Genomic DNA, 19,381 nt, shown 5'->3' on the forward strand with positions numbered 1-19,381 from the left:
GGGTCCAGCCCAGCAAACAATGGAAACAGTTATTCAAACTATGGACCAAATTCATTGGAAAGTACAATTGTTTGTACAAACATTTCTCCTCAAGAATCAAGATTTAACTCAACTGGAGCAATGTGAATTATTAATGGATAAAATAGCAAACACAAATACAGCAAGGCAGTGATTTCTACTACACCTTGCAACTTATTGACATATAGTCTTTAAACAAGCAGAACCCTGCATTATCAAATAAAACTTATAATGAGCTAAACGAGAAAAGCAGGAATAAACATCACTATGTTTTCTTCGAGAAAGAGGATGTAAACTCCGAAGTTGAGCTTGCTCTCCACTGTCATCTACAAAAATCGCAAGCTTGATAAATCAAAACTTCCGTGTTAGTCTGATATTCTAATCTCGACTTTCAAAATGTCCTTCACTTGTTCGTACGCCACAAATGCAATTGCTATTGAAGGGACCACCTAAATAAGATAACATCAAAGTAAACAATTAGCTTAAAGATATAGCTTAAGCATTTTTATTCCCGACTACATTTTAGAATCAATCATACAAATTTCGGCAGTTTGACTGACCTTAACAGAATTGGGGACCAAACCCTTATATAAAGCTCCGAATCCTTCGTATTTAACAGTCTTTCTGAAGGCATCAATCATCCCAGTATATTCAAGAGGAGCTTTGCCCCCACCAGTGATTATGGAAGAAGCATCTTTCCATCCCACCATTTGCATCCTTCGGCGAACAACATCAAGAGGATAAGCAACAGTTTGACCAACAGTTCCTGCAGCTGCCCCACATGCAAGCCTTGTGGTGACACCCAAATCAGAACCTTCATTAAGTCCAAGCGCATTAGATTTGATTAACCAATCCTTTAGAGATTCGTAAACAGCAAAGTTGAGGCCCACATATGGAACCTGCGGAGAACACAAAAAGACAGGAAATATTTAACCACTTCGAACAGAAATGCTTTCCCGCTGAATCTTGCTCGCCTTCTTATAATTTCTAAGTATCGTAATAAAAGCATAGCAAATTCAAAAAAAAACAGCAGAAAAATGCAACAGATAATGGGTACTAGTACCTTAGCAAAATAAACATGTAGGAATTACCAAAATAAATAGTGTAGACAAGAATAGAGGTGCACAATAGTACAAAAACTTTTCATTTTACATATAGAAGGACAAGCTATCCAACTTTTCCAGATATGACTAAGGTACAATGTTTTTCAATTTCTCCGTATTTTGCTTGTACTCAGGACTCATGAGTAATGTCTGAAACTAGTTAATGTCCTACACAGTCCAAAATTAAGTTGATGATAATGGATGATGATCCAAAACTTTCTAGATATAAACTACATCATTACTCCATATGTTACAAAGAAGTCACATTTGAAACTAGTTTCTATTCTGTGTGGTGCATAATCAGTTAATGGTATAAGATAACACTGACATTCTCAAATTTGACACAAAAGTCTTGTCATGCCACAATTTAGATGTATAAAAACTCTCAGAGGCGCAAATCTTAGAGAAGAGGTATCCATAGGATTCAAAAAATTCAACAGATGAGAACTATTCATGTAAAGGAAGATGTACAGGCTATAACAGTATATGAGTTCTTGAACCATGGAGAATTAGGTTGAAAAAAATATATCTTTTTAACAAACTCAAATATCATACTCTTTTTAAAAGACTGTTTTTTGGGACAAGTGAAAAGGATAAATTTGACTGTGACCATAAATAATGAATAATACATGAACAGAAGAATTCTGATCGTGTCAAGTGTAAATAAAAAAATTAGACCTGAATATGAACATCGAATTGTATCTCAATATTCATTATCTAGTCACAGATAACTAAAAGGACTGAAATACCTAATAACATGAAAGCTGAAACTCTGTGATTAAATATGAAAATGATAAGTACAATACTTACGACACCAATAACAGAAGGAACCCATCCCCTGTATAACGCACGCGGGCCTTCCTGACGAAGCACAGTTGACAAAGCATGAAACATTCCTCTGTATTGATAAGGAGAGGCCTCCGTCTGCAAATCAAGTGAAGGTAAAGGAGAAAATGAAGCTTTCAGGCACTGGAACAGAATCCATATAAGCTCTGAATATATAAATATACAGATGAAAATTTTATAGTTATACCTGTACAGTCAATCTTCCCCGCACCATGTCCAAAGGATAAGTGGCAGACATTGCAATTATTCCAGCACAGGCTCCAGCTCCAAGGCGCAGTAAAGGAGTTAGCTGAGCATCCTCTGTCCAAATTACAATAAATAATAAGATTTTCCTCGTCTAACAACTATTGCAATTGGAACTGAAAAACTAAAAGGGTTAAAATTCTTAAAACAACAACGAAGGGATGACACACTAGCATATTATGATTCAATAGATATTCTTAAACTACAACCTAGGAAGCACAGACACTGATACGGCGACACGGGATACGGGACACGGGACACGGGGATTCGTCAATTATCAAAGTGTCCTGGATACGGGACACGGCAAAAAAAAGTAATAAAAATATGAAAAAAATATAAGATTTGTATATGTCAAATATTAAACAACTTCATTTATAATAATAATAGAGTTTACTTCGTAATAAGTGATAAACTACCGTAAGATCTATTCTACATTTTCATTCAAGTGATTATCTTGTGTAAAAAGAACATCCTGCTTTCTCCTGCATGACTTTTCCTTGAGAGAAGACGAAGATTTATGTGAACAAACACCAAGTCTTCAGCTCGTTGTGGTAGTATTTTATTCCCTCTCATGGAATGGATAAACGAATATGTGCTCCATTTTCCTCCGCACCTGCAGCAGTGTTATTTGCACTGTAACTCATGGACCCACTCATAATATGTGTCCTTCAAACAACAAGAGAGATACATAGAGATAGATGTGTTATATATATAGAGAGATGTATGTATATGTTTGATTGTATATATATAGGGTTATGTATTTTATTGGATGAAAGATGAAGAGGGATGTTATAAAAGACAGAGAGACATGAAATTAGGGTTAATATAAGATGCTTTGGACATTTTAAAGATGCTTTTGGGCTTTTTTAATATGGGCAGAGTCGGTGGGCCGTGTCGGTCGCGTGTCGAACCCGTGTCGGCGGTCGCGTGTCGAACGCGTGTCGGTCGCCTTTTCCTGTCGACACGCCATGTGGCGTGTCGGACACGTACTCAGCCGTGTCGGTGTCGTGTCGCCGTGTCGGCCGTGTCCGACACGCATACGGCGGCCTTTTTGGAGTGTCGGTGCTTCCTAGACTACAACCAAGGGATGACACACTAGCATATTATGATTCAATAGAAATTCTAACAGATCTTTGGTAAGGAAATTTTCATCTGTTTACAAGTCTATCACAAGGTAGTTTGTTAAATAAGAGTACTTATGGTCATCATACCAAATAGCGGAGTTTAGAACAGCTTACAAATTAAATACTTAATCTTAGTTCAATATACAGAAACTACTGAATTACAATAGTAGAGTACAAAAATAAAGATAAACACACCATTGCCAGTTTGCTGTCGATACAGCCACAAGATACCCCTGTTGCAAAGTTAATAAAAAGAACCGGTGGATGGAGAAACATTAGAAAGAAAACATGGAAAATACAAAAGATTTCTGATAACTTTAAGATAATGTGTAAGAATTGGCTTGTAAAATAAAACCCAGTCACTGTAAAGAAACATACTTTGAGGCTTGCTCATAACTGAAAAACTTAACGGCTGAGTTTGGAACAATGCGCGCACAATTAGTACCATTGCCTTTAAACAGCCCTTTAAAGCCCTCAGTTCTCCATATATATTTCAAACCTTGAAGTGTACCATTGTACTTTATGTTATGAGGATTTTGAACCTGCAAACCACAACACACAGTTCACTTGGTCTTTGAATCAGGAATATGTGAGCTTCAATATTTAACTTGAACAGTTGCTAATACATCAATACGTTGACAAAGGCATGCCTAAATAACCTTGACTACTGTATTCATAGTTCAGCATCACAGAGACAATTTATTTCCCGGGCATGCATAGGATATAAACCACAAATTCCATCACAAGACAACATACAGAATTCGCCACAAGATCAACCTAACTCAATTGAAATTAAAAAGCAAATAATGGATATAAAACACAAAAGCATAATAATTTTATAGCGCAATTTAAAAGAATAGACATGTGAGTAATTGGATGAGGAGACATTCAAAAAGTATGAGAAGGAAAAATTGCGTAACCAAACAAAATAAAACATGCTGAAAAATCGACATAGGAGGAAAGGGAGGGGTAGTAAACCTGTAGCAATATTTTAAGGCGTTCCAAAGGAGCAACAGCAGTCCGAGACCTGAAATAGGAAATAAATAAACAATCAATTAATTAACTAGTAGGGTTTAGTGTTGTTCCAATTCAGATATGCATCCAATTCATCGATACCTACTAATCGAGAGAGAGGGGGGAGAGAGGGGGGAGAGAGGGGGGGGGAGAGAGAGAGAGAGAGAGAGAGCGAGAGAGAGAGAGAGACTTACACGCCGCCGGCAACACCACCAGCAACAAGAGACTTACAGATGCTGAGGAGCTCTAAAGAGGGAGGCTGAACGAGCTTAGCTTCTCCAGCTAGATTCACGATCGTGGATACGGCCGACTGGTTCGTTTTCACATCCTCCGAAGACATCGACGATTAGTTGTTTTTGAGACCGCTATGAGAATGAAATTAATTAATGTTGCTGCTCAGTCTGCAATTACAATTGCAATCACTCTCCCTCTAGTACTCTCTCTCGCTAACGCCCTTTCCCTACACTAGTCACTTTATTATATGCTGGTACACTAGTTCATTTTTTTTTATTATTTGTTTATTTTACGTGAGGCGGCGGCGTCTTGCAGTTGTACAAGTAACACTGCAGTTTAGTATAACTAGTAGTTGTAGTAGACTTATAGTAATTGGTTTTTGGGTTTTGGAATCTTAAACCTCCCCCAATTAACAACCTATAAGTTAGGTCGTCCCGGTGTAACATGATGTATGCATCTGCGGGTCTTTCTTTGATGGGTCTTAGATGTAATATAATATTATAGTAAAATATTTTTTTTTAAGAATAGAGACGTTAATTCACTAATAAAAAATCATATGGCATCTTAACCTATGATCGAATCGAACAAACAGTAAATTATAATTGGTTGTTCTCGTGCAAAGACAGTTAACCGATATTTTGGAAATGATGTATATATAAATACAATTACCCATTTCATGCATTCTCGTTAAATTACTGGTATTTTCTTCATCATGTCCTCAAAGAGCTATTGTTTGAGTTATCAACCAGCACTGCGATTTTATACAAAATTTCATCACTGAATAAAGACCTCTGCTTACAATCAAGAATTGAAAAACAAACCTCTCACCGAGGAGGAGAGGAAACAACCTGAAATTACAAGCCAAAAATCGAAATAAAAAAAATATAAAAAAATGAAGAAAAAAAAACTTAGATCTGACAATCGGAATCACAAGATCGACCATAAATTCTCGACTCAAATAAGCCCTGTTTGAATCGAAGAAAAAGTGTAAAGCATAATGTAACGTAATATGTAACCGAGAAAATATAACTCAACATGAAATGGAAACAAATAAATAATATTAAACTGTGAAGCACAGGAACCCTGAAGATGAAGAGCGGATAAAACAAAGAATCAACAGATGGAATCTATGCTCAAAATTCGTAACCAGGTAATGGGAAGAACTTCATTAATATGTTCAAGCCTCCATGAAGAATAAAATGTCAAAGGATTTCCAGTGTCAGTGAATTGATTAGATTTGAAGTATTAAAGATCAGGGGTTCGGTGAATAAAGTAATGAATAATCAACCAAGATGTATCAGTTCGGAATTGTCAAGAAAATTGAATTAAATCAATTCATGTTAGTTGTTTATGAACCAAACTAGTGCACCAAGAATCAGCATATCAGAAAGGGTTTAATTTGGTTAAACATAAGATTTAATACTGATACATTTACTAGAGTTCAAGAGGTTTGAAATCTTTTAAGGCAAATACTTACTAAGTGGTCGCATGTCAGAAAAATGTGATTCCTTCCTAAGGTCGCAAGTCAAAAAATGACTAAGGAAAATCAATTCTCCTTTGGTCGCAAGTAAGGATTTGGTTCCAAGAAAGAAGGTTGTCTCCGTGGTCGCTAGTAAGAAAGATTGTCAATGCTTTGTCCGTTGGTCGCAAGTAAAGACTGTTATACAAGGAAAAATTGTATTTCCTGTAGTCGCCAGTAAAGAGAAAGTGCAAGGCAAGTTAATTTTCTTGTGGTCGCGAGTAACAAGAAAAGGAAGACAAATTTCTTACGCTGTGATCGCAAGTAAGCAATAGAACTGCAAAGGAAATTCCTCCTCTTGTCGCTAGTAAATCACTTGGTTATTTCATTGGATGCAGGAACAAATAATTTGGTTGTGTAGACAATAATGTGCCACATGTCCAAAGAATTTGAAAGACTATAAAAGAAGCCGAATTAATTTATTTTATTCAGTTATCTTCCTCAGCGACCAACTGTATTTTTTATGAAGCTTCATTGAAGGCTCTATTTATTTAAGCTTGTAAACATATTGTTGTGCTGTCGAATTTATTGTAGCTGATCAATTAATTGATTGGATTGTAACAACCTCAAGGTTTATATTAATAAAATAATATATTTATTGAATTGTTTTGTGTCTATTTTGATTCCGTAAATATAACGAAGAACTTGAAATGAATCAAAAAAAATTGTAGCTATCGTATTCAACCTCCCCCTTCTATGATACTTTGGGACTAACAATTGGTATCAGAGCTTGAATTGTTTTGTGTCTATTTTGATTCCGTAAATATAACGAAGAACTTGAAATGAATCGAAAAAAATTGTAGCTATCGTATTCAACCTCCCCTTCTATGATACTTTGGGACTAACAATTGGTATCAGAGCTTTTTGATTGACATACAAATCAAGATCCGGAGAAAGAAACAAGTTCTTGAAAAATTTCTTGAAATTTTTTAATCTTAACTAATTTCAATTCCGCCAAGATGATGAACAACCAAAGAATTGAAAGTATCAAGATTTCCCCATTTGACATATATAATTACAACCCATGGAAGAAAAAGATGATGTTGTTTATGGAAGTTTCAAATCCATTATATATTGGGATATTAGTGAATGGTCTTTATGTTCCGATGGAAGTGGTTGTTGAATCGAGCACTCCAACTGGTGTAAGAATTCCTTCCTCATATACTCGGCCCCATGGATCCGTCTAAATATACGGAGACCGACAAGGAGTTGGTAAATCTGAACACAAGCCTCCAACTTATAATAGTGGAATCGACCGATAAAGATATGAGTCGTCAACTTATAGGAAGTAATAGTGCAAAGGATATGTGGGAAATGTTATCATGATCATCTTCAATGTCTGATTCACTTTTAGAGTTTGATTCATCATCAGAGTTTGGTGACTCGGTATCAGGATTTGCAATCATGACTTTGCCTTTATAGTGGTTTTTTCTCCTAGCTTTCTCTCTTGTTTTCTCTTCAACCTTCAATGCAACTTGTCTTGCTTTTGGTCCTTTCTTCTTGCTTCCTTGCTCTGTGTCTAGTTCATGAGTCTTCAGCATGCCATAGATCTCATCCAGAGATGTATCATCAAGATCATAGTTGTCCCTTATAGATGTGACTTTCAAGTCCCACTTTTCAAGGAGTGCAAGAAGAAACTTCAAGTTAGAATCTTCTGGATCATATTCTTTGTCTACCAATGACAGGTCATTCATCAGCTTTTAAAACATGTCATAGATTTCAGTCAAGGACTCGTCATCTTTTGAGTCAAAATGTTCATACTCATGAGTAAGTATGGTTCTTCTGTTCTTCTTGACAACATTGGTTCCTTGACACTTTACCTCTAAAGTGTCACAAATCTCACTGGCAGTTTTATTGGACATGACACTGTCAAGACTACCATGCAAAATATGTCTTACTTTTGCATATTTCACAATCGATGAAAGATCCTCAGGAGAATCGTCTTTCTTATCTTTAACAATCATCTTTTCTTCTTGGCCCGGAACAACAACAGCTAGTTTCATTGACATATAAGGACCAACATAAATCCTGTTCAGATATTCAGGATATGTTGCTTCCAGTCACATGGTCATCTTTATCTTTTAAATTGGATATTCATGAATCTTCATAATTGGAACCTTGATAGCCTCATATCTGCTCATATTGTGATTGATAGGTTGATTGGCTGGTAGTGGAGGTGGGGGATTTTGTTGAGGTTCTTTGTCTGCCATTACAAATTGATTTTAGATCTTAAATTTTTTGTATATCAACAACAATATCTGATACAAATTGTTAAGTCCTTAATACAACTGTAGAGGGGGTGAATACAGTTTTTGCAGACAAATCGAATTAAGTACTCAATAGAATGAAAACAATTTTGTATTGACTGATAAAAACTGATTACAAAACTACCCTCTCAAATGATGGACAATAATCCTTGAGAGCTGCTAGGTTACATAAAAAATATATCAGTTTGTGTCACATATAGTGTAAACCTAATTCGTGCTTATATACTACATAACTACACAATCAATAAGTAATTATATTCCATTACAATAAGGAATCCTAAAACATATCCATGTATTGATTGCTACAAGAAGTAAAATCCTACACCGACATGTATTCTGCAAATCTTTTCCTTCTTCGATATCGTATGACTTTCAGCTGAAGTGACCAAATGCTGATGTAAATACTGATCAACAAATGTTGATGACAATTGCTGATGACACCACCTCTGCTAAATACTGATAAATAAACTCTGATACTTTATATGTTGATATCATCAATTTCTTCTAACAATCTGCTTTTATATGGATGATCGTCCTAGTTTTGTGAGAAAGATATTTAACGATCGTTCATGAATAAGTCCCATGTGAAGAAAGTAATGAGTTCAGCAGGTATCACAAACATATACATATGAATTTTGTCTTGCAGTAAGCCTCCCTGTTTTTGAAATGTGGACATATGCTGCGTACAACTTATCCTCCTTTTACCTACTTAAACGGGATATATTGATTATTTTTGGTTTGGTTATTTCTTTGACTTACATTCTTTATTTTAAATAATTATTTTAGGAAAAATATGTTATTCCCAAACAATCTAACAAGTAGAATTACAGAAGGGGGGGGGGTTGAATGTAATTCTAGGTTTCTTTCCAATCTTTAAAACTTATTGCAAATATAAATATAACTGTGTATGAATATGCTAAGTGCGGATAAGAAATATTCAAGCATTCAAACACAAAGTAAATAAACAAAGATGTTAAAAAAATTTCTGGTGGATTGTTGTTTCCGCCAGATATATATATATATATATATATATATATATATATATATATATATAAATGTAGAAGATCTTTGTGATGCAAAAAGCACACAACTGCTTACAAGTAATTTTACAAAGAGATAACTAAGAAATTCTTAACATATTATGCCTTATATATTTCTCAGTTATTTCGATCAATATTTTTCTATTTGTTATTCTTGGTTTATATATCACCAAGTTACATGTGAAAAAGATAAACTAATAAAACAAACATGTCCAGGTCTAATCACATATTTCTTTATTTCTCCATATAGCATCTTTGTATTTCTTCAAGTTAGCATGAAAATGAAAATTTTTCTTGATCTTCATAATCCTGATTACAGGCTGTCACATTTCTTTTGTATACAATCAACCAACGTGACTGTCAAGTCACTATCAACTCCTATTTGAATTTGTTATCCGTCAAAACTCTGTTGAATCATCCATACTCTATTGGATCATCCGTTGAATGAGACTTGGGTCATCCGTCGAAGCCTTATAGAAACATCCGTTGAAAGTATTTCCATAGCAGTTGAATCAATGTCACTTATACAAAATTACAAGGCATATGATATATATAATTAGTCAATCTATTTTGCATATCATTCTTGTAGTCAACATGACTTAGAATATCCCACAACTTCAAATTCTCTAAGACATCATAGTACACATGAATGTGCAACAAAAACTTATTTAAACATAAGCTAGATGATAGAGTAAGATTATCCGTTGAAAGCTACAAATTCACTTAATTAAATCTACTAAGGTGTTTTGGTAAAATATTATCAAACCTACAAGATATTCCTAACAAAACATATTTTTATCCATAACTTTTAAAAATAAAATAAATCAAAATCATGTATACATTAAAATATCGATAAATTAACAATATATTTTAAATATGTTGGTCTTTATATAGTAAAGACAATGTATATTTTATCTAAAATAATTAATAGTTTTGATAAATTAATAAAATTGGTCGTCTCAATGATACTAATTCAAAAATTTTGTTTGTATATGTTTCTTAAGAGTAAGAGTGGCGACAATTTGAATGTTATACATAACATTATTTTATGAATAGTTCGTATAATGGGTCGTATAATGGGTTGTATAATGGGTAAATGATAAGTTTAGCCTCTTTTTATATAAAATTAACAAAAATAACCATTTTCTAAAAAGTTGTACAACTTTAGATGGTAGTATACCCAATTGTCAGTGAAATATTCGATATATGAAAACTGGATATTAAATACTCAACTACCTGTGAAGTATTTTATATAAATTTGGACATCCAACTATTCAATCGGCTAAAATTGGATATTTTTTCATAATGACTATTTTGATTAATTTTTTAAAAATATTTGATTATTTTTGTCATTTTTTCCGTATAATCTAATAAATATCAAATAAAATTTAAAATTTAAAATTAAGAAGAGAAAGTAAAGTACACAAACCCCAACGGCCCAATCCAAATGGTTACTTAATCACCCAAAAGTTCCAAGCCCAAAAGCTCTTCGTAGGACTATTGTACTTGGGCTACGACTTTATGTTTTGAACCATGTATGCAGTGTAGCAGTTCTCGAATGTTTTGATAGGACTTCCCGTTACAAACACTACATTACATCTCTCTCTCTCTCTCTCTCTCTCTCTCTCTCTCTCTCTCTCTCCCGTTACAAACAGTACATTACAAACAGTACATTACATCTCTCTCTCTCTCTCTCTCTCTCTCTCTCTCTCCCGTTACAAACAGTACATTACATCTCTCCCTCTCCCTCTCTCTCCCTCTCCCTCTCCAGCTATAAGTTACTAGAGTAGATTGAATAGCGGGGGTGCAAAATGTCTGAAGCTGGAAGAGTGAGGTTGGTTCGTTGCCCAAAGTGTCAAAACTTGCTAACCGAGCTTCCTGCTTACTCTGTTTATCAATGTGGTGCTTGTGCCACTCTTCTTACAGGTTCCCATTTCCCTTTTCTTACATTTACTTACATTATTAAATTGCTCTTCTTTTCCTTTTTTTAACATCAACCATTCTCGCATTTTAATTTCTTGTATTATGTATTAGTGTTGATTAATGTGGTAAAGCTAGTACTGTTATTTATGATTAATGTAGTATGTTGCTGGGTTAATGTTTGTTTTTATATTTTTTGATTAGAGTTGTAAGTGTTTGAATTAAGCTTTTTATGTGTGCTTAATGTGGTAAGTTTTAGGGTGTATTTGTATCTTGAAAAGGCAAGATTTTATATTTGTTAGTACTTTTTTTTGGCATTGGTGGGTGTGTTTTAGAAAATGATTAGTTTTTGGGTTTAATTTCACAGCAAGGGAGAAAGATAAAGATGCTGAGGTAGATATGTTATCAGAGAATTTAGAGGAAGAAAGAGCAGGTGGAGGGGTACTGGGGAAATTTGTTGACTCTGTAGATAATTGCGATTATGTTGAGAAACCTGTGATGAATTCGAGTGATGAGTCTGGAAATGATATTAGGTTGAATGGTACTTCTACTAGGAACCTTGAGAGAAAGGAGAGTATTGCTGATGGGGCCGGCAATTATAGGAATAGTTTGATTAGTAAAGGGGATAAAGAGGTTGTTGAGAATGGGGAGATGAATGAGAATGGAAATGATATGGACAAAGAATCCGCTGGTTCGAATCCCTGGATCGGGAAAGCTAGTGGTTCGAGGGGTTTTGAGCGTTTATTAGACCAGAGAACCGCTGGTGAGACCAAAAAGTTCCTTAGTAACCAAAGGGCTGATGTTGCAGGTTCGAGGTTTTCGACTTTAAAGTACTCAGAAGATATTCTTGCTAATTACCAACCTGGATCTAATTATGATCTCGCTGTAGCAGCTGAACGGATGAAGAATCAGAATGAAGTTGATGCATTGAAGAAGGTCGAGTATCTTGAGCAAGATCGCGCCGAGCTTTTGAGAAAGTTGGATGAGCTGAAGGACAAACTTAGTAGGACTAAAATTGTGGAGGATCCTAAAGAAAAGGTTGCTATGAGTGGGTGGGTTTCTCATCAGGATCCTTATTGTGGCTCAGATAATTGGTTCCCCCATGGCTCTTTTGGGCAGAAAAGGACATCGTTGCATTATTCAGTTCCTGATAAACATGTGGCAGGACATTCCTATACCAGTCATTATGTCGAGCCACCTCCATTCACAAATAGTCGTGAAATGTCCATGCACAGTTTTTATACTCCTATGCATACACCAAGTCAACTGCCAGGTTTTGAGGATCCATTTAGGTCTCAGATGCTTCGCACACATACAAAACAAGAATTTCATCATTTGCAACAACCAGCTCAGCAGTATTTCCCTGGACGGTACATGAATAATGATATGGTGAATTTTGATATGATTCATCCATATTCACACAACATAGACCCTCATCCTGCATCTTGCTCGTGTTTGCATTGCTACAACAATAATCCACATGTTCTTCGACCAAACCCATCTTCTGACTTCCGTGATAGAAGGTTTGCCGATGTTTCAAAAAATCTGATGCTCTACCATCGTGAACATTCTGGTGGTGGTTTTGGTCTGCCAGATTATAATCCACGATTTGCTTCACGTGATTCTCATCATCCACATTTGAATGCAAATTTTCCCAATGATCTAAACTTTACAGGGGCTGTGAATCACCAGCGGCATCTGAGGGGAGTGCTCGCAACTGGCGGAAGTCATTTCTGCCCTGTTGCTGGCGGTGCTCCATTCATCGCCTGCTACAATTGTCTTGAACTGCTCCAACTTCCAAAGACGATTTTTAAGACAAGGAAAAGTCAAAAGAAATTAAAATGTGCAGCTTGCTCTAAGGTCATCTCATTAGTTATATCAGACAATAAACTTGTTTTCACCCCTGGTGACGGTGTGAAGGGAGTACCTTCCAAGGTTGATAATAGCTCTAACATGGCTGCTAAAGAAGATAGTTTTAATTATAAGGGAGCGAACTGGGGTAGCATGGATTTATCCTCAGATGACTATGAGAACACAGGCTATTATTTTCAGTCAATGGATCAAAAACTAGCTTCATCAACAACATGCCTAGAATCAAGTTCAAATCAGTCTGTCGAAATGAGGAGCCTTCATTCTACAGTTTCTTGTACATCTGAGGATGAAGATAACCTTGATGCCTTAATTGGTACACGGGAAGAAGCCAAGTCCGATGAAGTAGTTGAAACTGAAAACACTCGACCACCTTCCGGTTCACCACTTCAAGATCATTTTGATTATTCAGGTAAATGTAATATGGTCAACCGAGTCGGACAGGGAAACAGAAGTGGCCGGTCAGAGCAGGAGATAGTTATTGTCAAGAAGGTTACCTCAAGGCAAAATTCCATGAAAGATGCATCAGTGGCGACTGAACTGGATATATTATCCAATGAGTACGGTAATACTGGAGTTTCAATAGATTCAGGGAATACAGGAAGAGAAGAAGATCAACTGAGAGTGAAGAAAGGGGGTTCATCATTCTTTGTAGAAATCATAAAGAAAAGCTTCAAAGACAAATCTAGATCCAGCCAGAACGTTGACCGGGAAAGAATTAATGTTGCAGTTAATGGGCATCCCATCCCAGATCGGTTGGTTAAGAAGGCTGAAAAGGTAGCTGGACCGATCCAACCTGGACAATACTGGTAAGCTTATACTTCTACCAGATAGTTGGTGGTTTCCTTTTCCTGGCGCAATCATCTTCCGGCAGATATCCATGCTTAAGATTTTAGCAGTATACATGAACATATAGTGTAGAAACAATTTAATGCCTTGCTGATTTGTGAGATAATAAAGATCAAGTCTTTGTCATGATTTTTATTGTTCTATATAATAGCATTGATTGAGTATAATCATGGAGCAGATATCCGAGGATTATCTAGACACTTAAATAGCATTAATATAGCAGGGACACAATGAGTCGGGCACTTCAATATATTATGGATTGTATTTTAGACCCTAACACTATGATATCCAATTTTTAGCTTCTTTGGGTTTTACATGTCTGTTTTTTGGGGGGTTTTTGACACCAGTTTTCTCACTCCAATCCTGGTAGATAGGTCTGCTAAAAATTGGAATTGAGTTGTATTTGCTTCATGGTTTGCAAAATCTGCTCAGTTTAATCCTTATAACATGATTCTCCTTTACCACTTGGCACCAGGTATGATTCTCGAGCTGGATTTTGGGGTTTGATAGGCGGACCTTGTCTTGGCATAATTCCTGTAAGATTTACATGCATGGACTAAGGATCATCGATCCACATTGATGGTACCGCTTATATGTTTCTTAAGTCTAAACTTATACTAGGTTAATTTTTTGCCAGCCAAATATTGAGGAGTTTGGGTATCCTATACCGGAGGATTGTGCTGGTGGAAATACTGGTGTGTATGTAAATGGAAGAGAGCTTCACCAGAAAGACCTAATTCTGCTTGGAAATAGAGGGCTCCCAAATGAAAAAGATAGATCATACATTATTGAGATGTCCGGCAGAGTCTTGGATGAAGACTCCGGTGAAGAGCTAGATAGCCTTGGCAAACTTGCCCCAACGTAAGTTCTTAAATCTTAATCAGTATGGGAAATAAATATTTTTAATTTGTTCGTTAAATAGGACAGCTGGTTTTGCTGGAAGATTATAAATCATTAATGAGAAGATAATAAATCATAAATTAACTGCAGGAGTTAATTTTAGAAAATCTTCTTACTACAAGAAGATCAGTATTTCATGTCGGTCTTTGTTTCCTTTTTTAGAAACCATCAGTCTATCCATTAGGCTCCCGAGACTAAGTGCATGCATCAATTATTGAGTAGTGGTTATTGGAAATTTCTTGGACTATTCTTCAAAATCTAAACAGCACCGGCCTTCATGATTTACTGCAGGTAGCTGCAATCGATTCCATGTAGATAGGTAAAAAAAACTTGTTTGTTTCTTAAGGACTGTTTTATGTCAGTCTTAATGTCTAAACTGTTGTTGTTCTAACCAAACCAACATACCAAGTGTATAGCGCTTGCAGACGGGAGGGTAGGATCTACATTCTAGAGAGACCCCCAGGCTTAAAAATAACAAAAGCAGTGTAAATAGCAATAAACAGTAAAATCAGTAGAGCATTAAGTGGTAATAAAATCAATATAGCCAACGGACAAGTGTTGTTATTCTCTTTTAATTTATCTAATTGCACATTGTCTTAATTTCTGTAATATATAATCAAGTATTACTAATACTGTATTAGTAACATTTTTCTTCTTTTTAAACAGTGTTGAAAAGTTGAAACATGGATTTGGCATGAAACCACCAAGAGCAACTTCTTGAGTTCTGGGCTTATTAAACTAGACAGCTCACAGACCTTGAAACCCCGCCGGACTTATATTGAACCTTTAGATGTCCAGCTCCAGGTACACCATGATTTTTGAGATCTAAATAAGGAAGATTGCATTTTTGGTCTTCAAATGAAATGAACCTCTTTCTCTGATATTTTAGCTCATTTATAAATCTGTTTGACAAGGCCATCTGTGTGATATGTGGTTTATGATCTGTTTGTAAATGCAAGTGATATACATCTTGTCCATTAATACAAGTAGAGTTTGTAACTTTATCTTTATATTGTAAAAAAACGGATATAAATTTTTCAACACTTTGTTTAATTGATATAGTGAAGAATGTTCGATTCACAAATAGCAGTTTCTGATTTTCAAATTGTGCAAAATTCTAGTTCCAGTCTGCGGACGTAGTTGCTTCACAGTTTGATATTATTTTACATAAATGATTTTTATACATGTATAATATAATATTTGTATAGTTACTTGAATGCCTAAAATTGGTACAAATACAATTAAAATATGTGCTTCAATAGTATTTGGAAAACAAAACATTCAAAAGTGCAATTGAAGTTCAATATGGCTGAATAGTGCAATTAAGATAAGCTCTTCTTAATTATTTAGAAACATACAAATAAACCAAATTATGCAGGATTATGGAGAAAAAACACACCGTACTTATATTTGCATGTTTTCAGAAACAGCTTTATAAGATTACATAGGAGACTAGCCACTTCTAGTATTCTATATTACAAACTACCAAGGTGTAACTTATGAACTAGTTGAGATGGACAAAAATGAAAAATTCCCAGCAGTCTAAAAGTATCTATATTACAGAGAAATTTCTCTTATGTACTAACATTTTATGCAAGATGAGTAGCCAACTAAGAATATACCCTTGACCAACATGCACAACGAGAGATCGATGTCCAGTTTCAGTTGTCAATTTTGTATAGACATTCCTATCCCTTCCAAAAAATGCTGGTTAGGCTCAAAACGTAAATGTGGCACTACTTGAAAAATTCAAGAATGTCTGAAGAAAAATTGGGATCAAAATCCACAGAATCAAGTGAGATATCAAAATGACCAATGGGAGAATTGGTTACTGAGTTTGGAGCTGATAGTATTTCAGTGAGATCTGACTCTGAACTTTGCAAATTTTGAGCAATTCCAAAGTTATCCATGTGGTATGGTGACAATGACAGATAGCTGCATTCTGATGTTTCTGGGGTTATGTATGATGAATAACTACTGGCCATGAAATTATTTTCCCTCGAATCCTCAGAAAAGAGATGATCTTTCTTGTATACGGACTCGACTATAGTACAAGGAAAGGAGAAGGAAGGCAATCTTTCCACTTCCATGCTTCTTCCCAGTTCTTCAGTTTTGAGGCTTCCTCCGAAACTAATGATTGTTTCTGCCTTTGGTTCCTGAATTTGTTCCTCTTGTTTAGGCTCGTAAATTCCTTTTTTCTGCCTTTTCTCTTCTTTCCCACACATTACTACTCCTGATTCTGAACCTTGTTTGCAAGTATGCCTTCCTTTATATGTTACTTGAAGAAGTGTTGAATCTTCATCTGATTTTTGAACTTGCTTTGTAGCCAAACAACCTTGCGAATGACGATAAGTGCATCGATAATAAGCCCTTCAGGAAAAATTTGTAAAACATGTCAGTGAAAAAGTTATATAAAATTACTATTACAGTGTAAATGAAAGATGTCAAATATTACAGTTCTGCGATTTCCAGGGGTAAATTACAACTTTAAAGGAAGAAAAAGGTTGGTAGCATAACTGCTAAAAGGCAACTAAACAAATTTAAGTGTCAATTATAGAGGGACCATAAGAAGATCTTAAAGTATCTTATCAGAAGAGACTAGGGAAAAAACATGACTAATATATTTATTTGGGCTTGTAGTTGTAGTTCACACACTTGCTACCTTGGTGCAAGTGGACAATTTTGTGCACAAACTATTTGGTGTTCATCTTGATATGCAAGAACAAGTCAGAGCACATTTATAAATGAATAAGCAAGATGCCTAGCTTTCATTTCTTGAAAGATCACATATGAGATGCATGCACAATTTTTCATATGACTTGTTACCACATTAGTTTGACATTTACAGTGTCAATTTCTGAAGTAATTTGCATATGATCCAATTAAGTCATTCCCTAATACCTTACAGGTCATTTACTTAACATGGTATCATAGTTCGGTTCTGGAAAACGAAGAATGTTAAAATATCATGTAAATTAATCTCAAATTACTGTGATTAAGCTTCTCTCACCTCGGAAAAGTAGCTCCTAAAATATCCTTCTGGCCATATTTTCTCCAGCTATATCCATCACCAAGAGGACCTTCAGCTCCAGCTCCCAGAGGAACTTGAACTTGTTCACTCCATTGTGGCAATGCCTTTCTGTAAATAACAGAAAATTTAATTATATATAAAAAAATCATCTACAGAAACAAAAGACAGACTATTGCAGAGCATGCACAAGGCACAAAGAGGCCAAACTCACCTCTTTTTGAAGACATTTTTGTGGGGATCATCAGAAATGTCACTTGTTGGACTAGTATCACTAGTGAAAGAATGAGGAGAATTGAGCATACTAATCACTGGAGACTGGTGTTCAGATTTTAATGCATTGGACTTCAAAATAGAAAGAGCATTTTCATATGAGGAGAGTATGTTTGTCAACAGAAACTCACAACTTTCCCTTGATGTTTTTGAAGTATCAAAAAACTGTTGTTTGAGCTGATTAGCTAGCTCTTGACCTTGTTTTAGCTCTATGTTCATCAGAATCTTCTGTTCAATTTCTGTACCCTTTTCCATACTGTACAAGAAGATTTGTTTTCTTGATTTCAGTTGAACTTTGGAAGAGAGTAAGTGGAGGAAATAAACTGAAAAATGTATTGGTAATGAATTTGTGGAGGAAAGATATGAATGAAGATTTATATAAAGAGGCAAAAAGTGGTGATTCTTGGCAAATGAGATTATGAGAATGAGGTTATTTTGTCCTTTACATTGATCATGGAATCTATGTATATCTAATTCATTATTCATTCATTTTCTCCAATTTGAATGCTGACCTTTTCAAACAAACAAAAAAAGGCCTAGTGTGTCCCCTTGATAAAATTATTGCTAGAGGTTTTGCTTTCTTTATTTATTGAGTTGCATATTGTGTGTGTAAATATCAATACCAGTATATGTTTATGATTCAAGTGGGATACATTCTTTCTACTTCATTTAAAAAAAAACACTTTATGAGTTTTTAATAATTATAAAAAGTTCTATTATCACAACATATAGTGTGATATATCAATTTTCATCGAATTTTAATTTTTCAATCATCTGAAATTAACGGGTATATATCTCGACTGACATGACAAAATTTATAAAAAGTAAAGTATCAGAGTAATCCTTGATAAAATCTTTTTTTGTCTATGTATCATGTTTAGAGAAATTCGTCGATTTTTCAAAAATCACCGATAAAATGGACCGATTCGATAAATCGTTGATAAATCATTCAATTTTTTCAAAAATATCGATAAATCACAGATTGGTAGCTCAATTGATTAGTTCTGATTTCCAATATAACGATGCACTTGCAGCTCAAATAAGATATACTTTCTCCGACCCTTCCGATTGTTATCGTTTCTGGAAGAGTGTCCGACACGCATTTTAAGATGAACAAAAAATATAATTCTATAA

At 35.1% G+C, this 19,381-nt stretch overlaps 3 protein-coding genes across 5 annotated transcripts; 1 reads left to right on the forward strand and 2 right to left on the reverse strand.

Annotated features, from left to right (window-relative positions):
- Positions 1-18: 18 nt before the first annotated feature.
- LOC141667098 (mitochondrial adenine nucleotide transporter ADNT1-like) lies at positions 19-4,966 on the reverse strand. The gene is made up of 8 exons (XM_074473455.1): positions 4,543-4,966; positions 4,313-4,361; positions 3,713-3,876; positions 3,530-3,567; positions 2,155-2,267; positions 1,932-2,045; positions 579-917; positions 19-467 (listed from the first exon to the last, which is right to left on the reverse strand). Exons 1-8 carry the CDS (start codon positions 4,686-4,688, stop codon positions 384-386), a joined length of 1,047 nt encoding a protein of 348 aa, XP_074329556.1. The 5' UTR covers positions 4,689-4,966; the 3' UTR covers positions 19-383.
- A 6,076-nt stretch (positions 4,967-11,042) lies between these two features.
- Positions 11,043-16,051, forward strand: LOC141663786 (uncharacterized). Of its 3 annotated transcripts, XM_074469607.1 has the most exons (6): positions 11,043-11,334; positions 11,696-12,136; positions 12,221-14,006; positions 14,522-14,582; positions 14,684-14,907; positions 15,613-16,051. In XM_074469607.1, the coding sequence occupies exons 1-6, from the start codon at positions 11,220-11,222 to the stop codon at positions 15,665-15,667; spliced, it is 2,682 nt and encodes an 893-aa protein (XP_074325708.1). In that variant the 5' UTR covers positions 11,043-11,219; the 3' UTR covers positions 15,668-16,051. The 3 variants fall into 3 exon arrangements, with proteins under 3 accessions (XP_074325708.1, XP_074325707.1, XP_074325709.1); XM_074469606.1 differs by having other exon boundaries at positions 11,696-14,006; XM_074469608.1 differs by lacking the exon at positions 15,613-16,051 and having other exon boundaries at positions 11,696-14,006; positions 14,668-14,810.
- Positions 16,052-16,326: 275 nt separating this feature from the next.
- On the reverse strand, positions 16,327-18,643 carry LOC141667344 (uncharacterized). Its single transcript, XM_074473783.1, has 3 exons — positions 18,189-18,643; positions 17,957-18,085; positions 16,327-17,316 (listed from the first exon to the last, which is right to left on the reverse strand). The coding sequence occupies exons 1-3, from the start codon at positions 18,500-18,502 to the stop codon at positions 16,683-16,685; spliced, it is 1,077 nt and encodes a 358-aa protein (XP_074329884.1). The 5' UTR covers positions 18,503-18,643; the 3' UTR covers positions 16,327-16,682.
- Positions 18,644-19,381: the final 738 nt, after the last annotated feature.

Source organism: Apium graveolens, chromosome 6 (genome assembly GCF_009905375.1).
Source record: "Apium graveolens cultivar Ventura chromosome 6, ASM990537v1, whole genome shotgun sequence".
NCBI lineage: Eukaryota > Viridiplantae > Streptophyta > Magnoliopsida > Apiales > Apiaceae > Apium > Apium graveolens.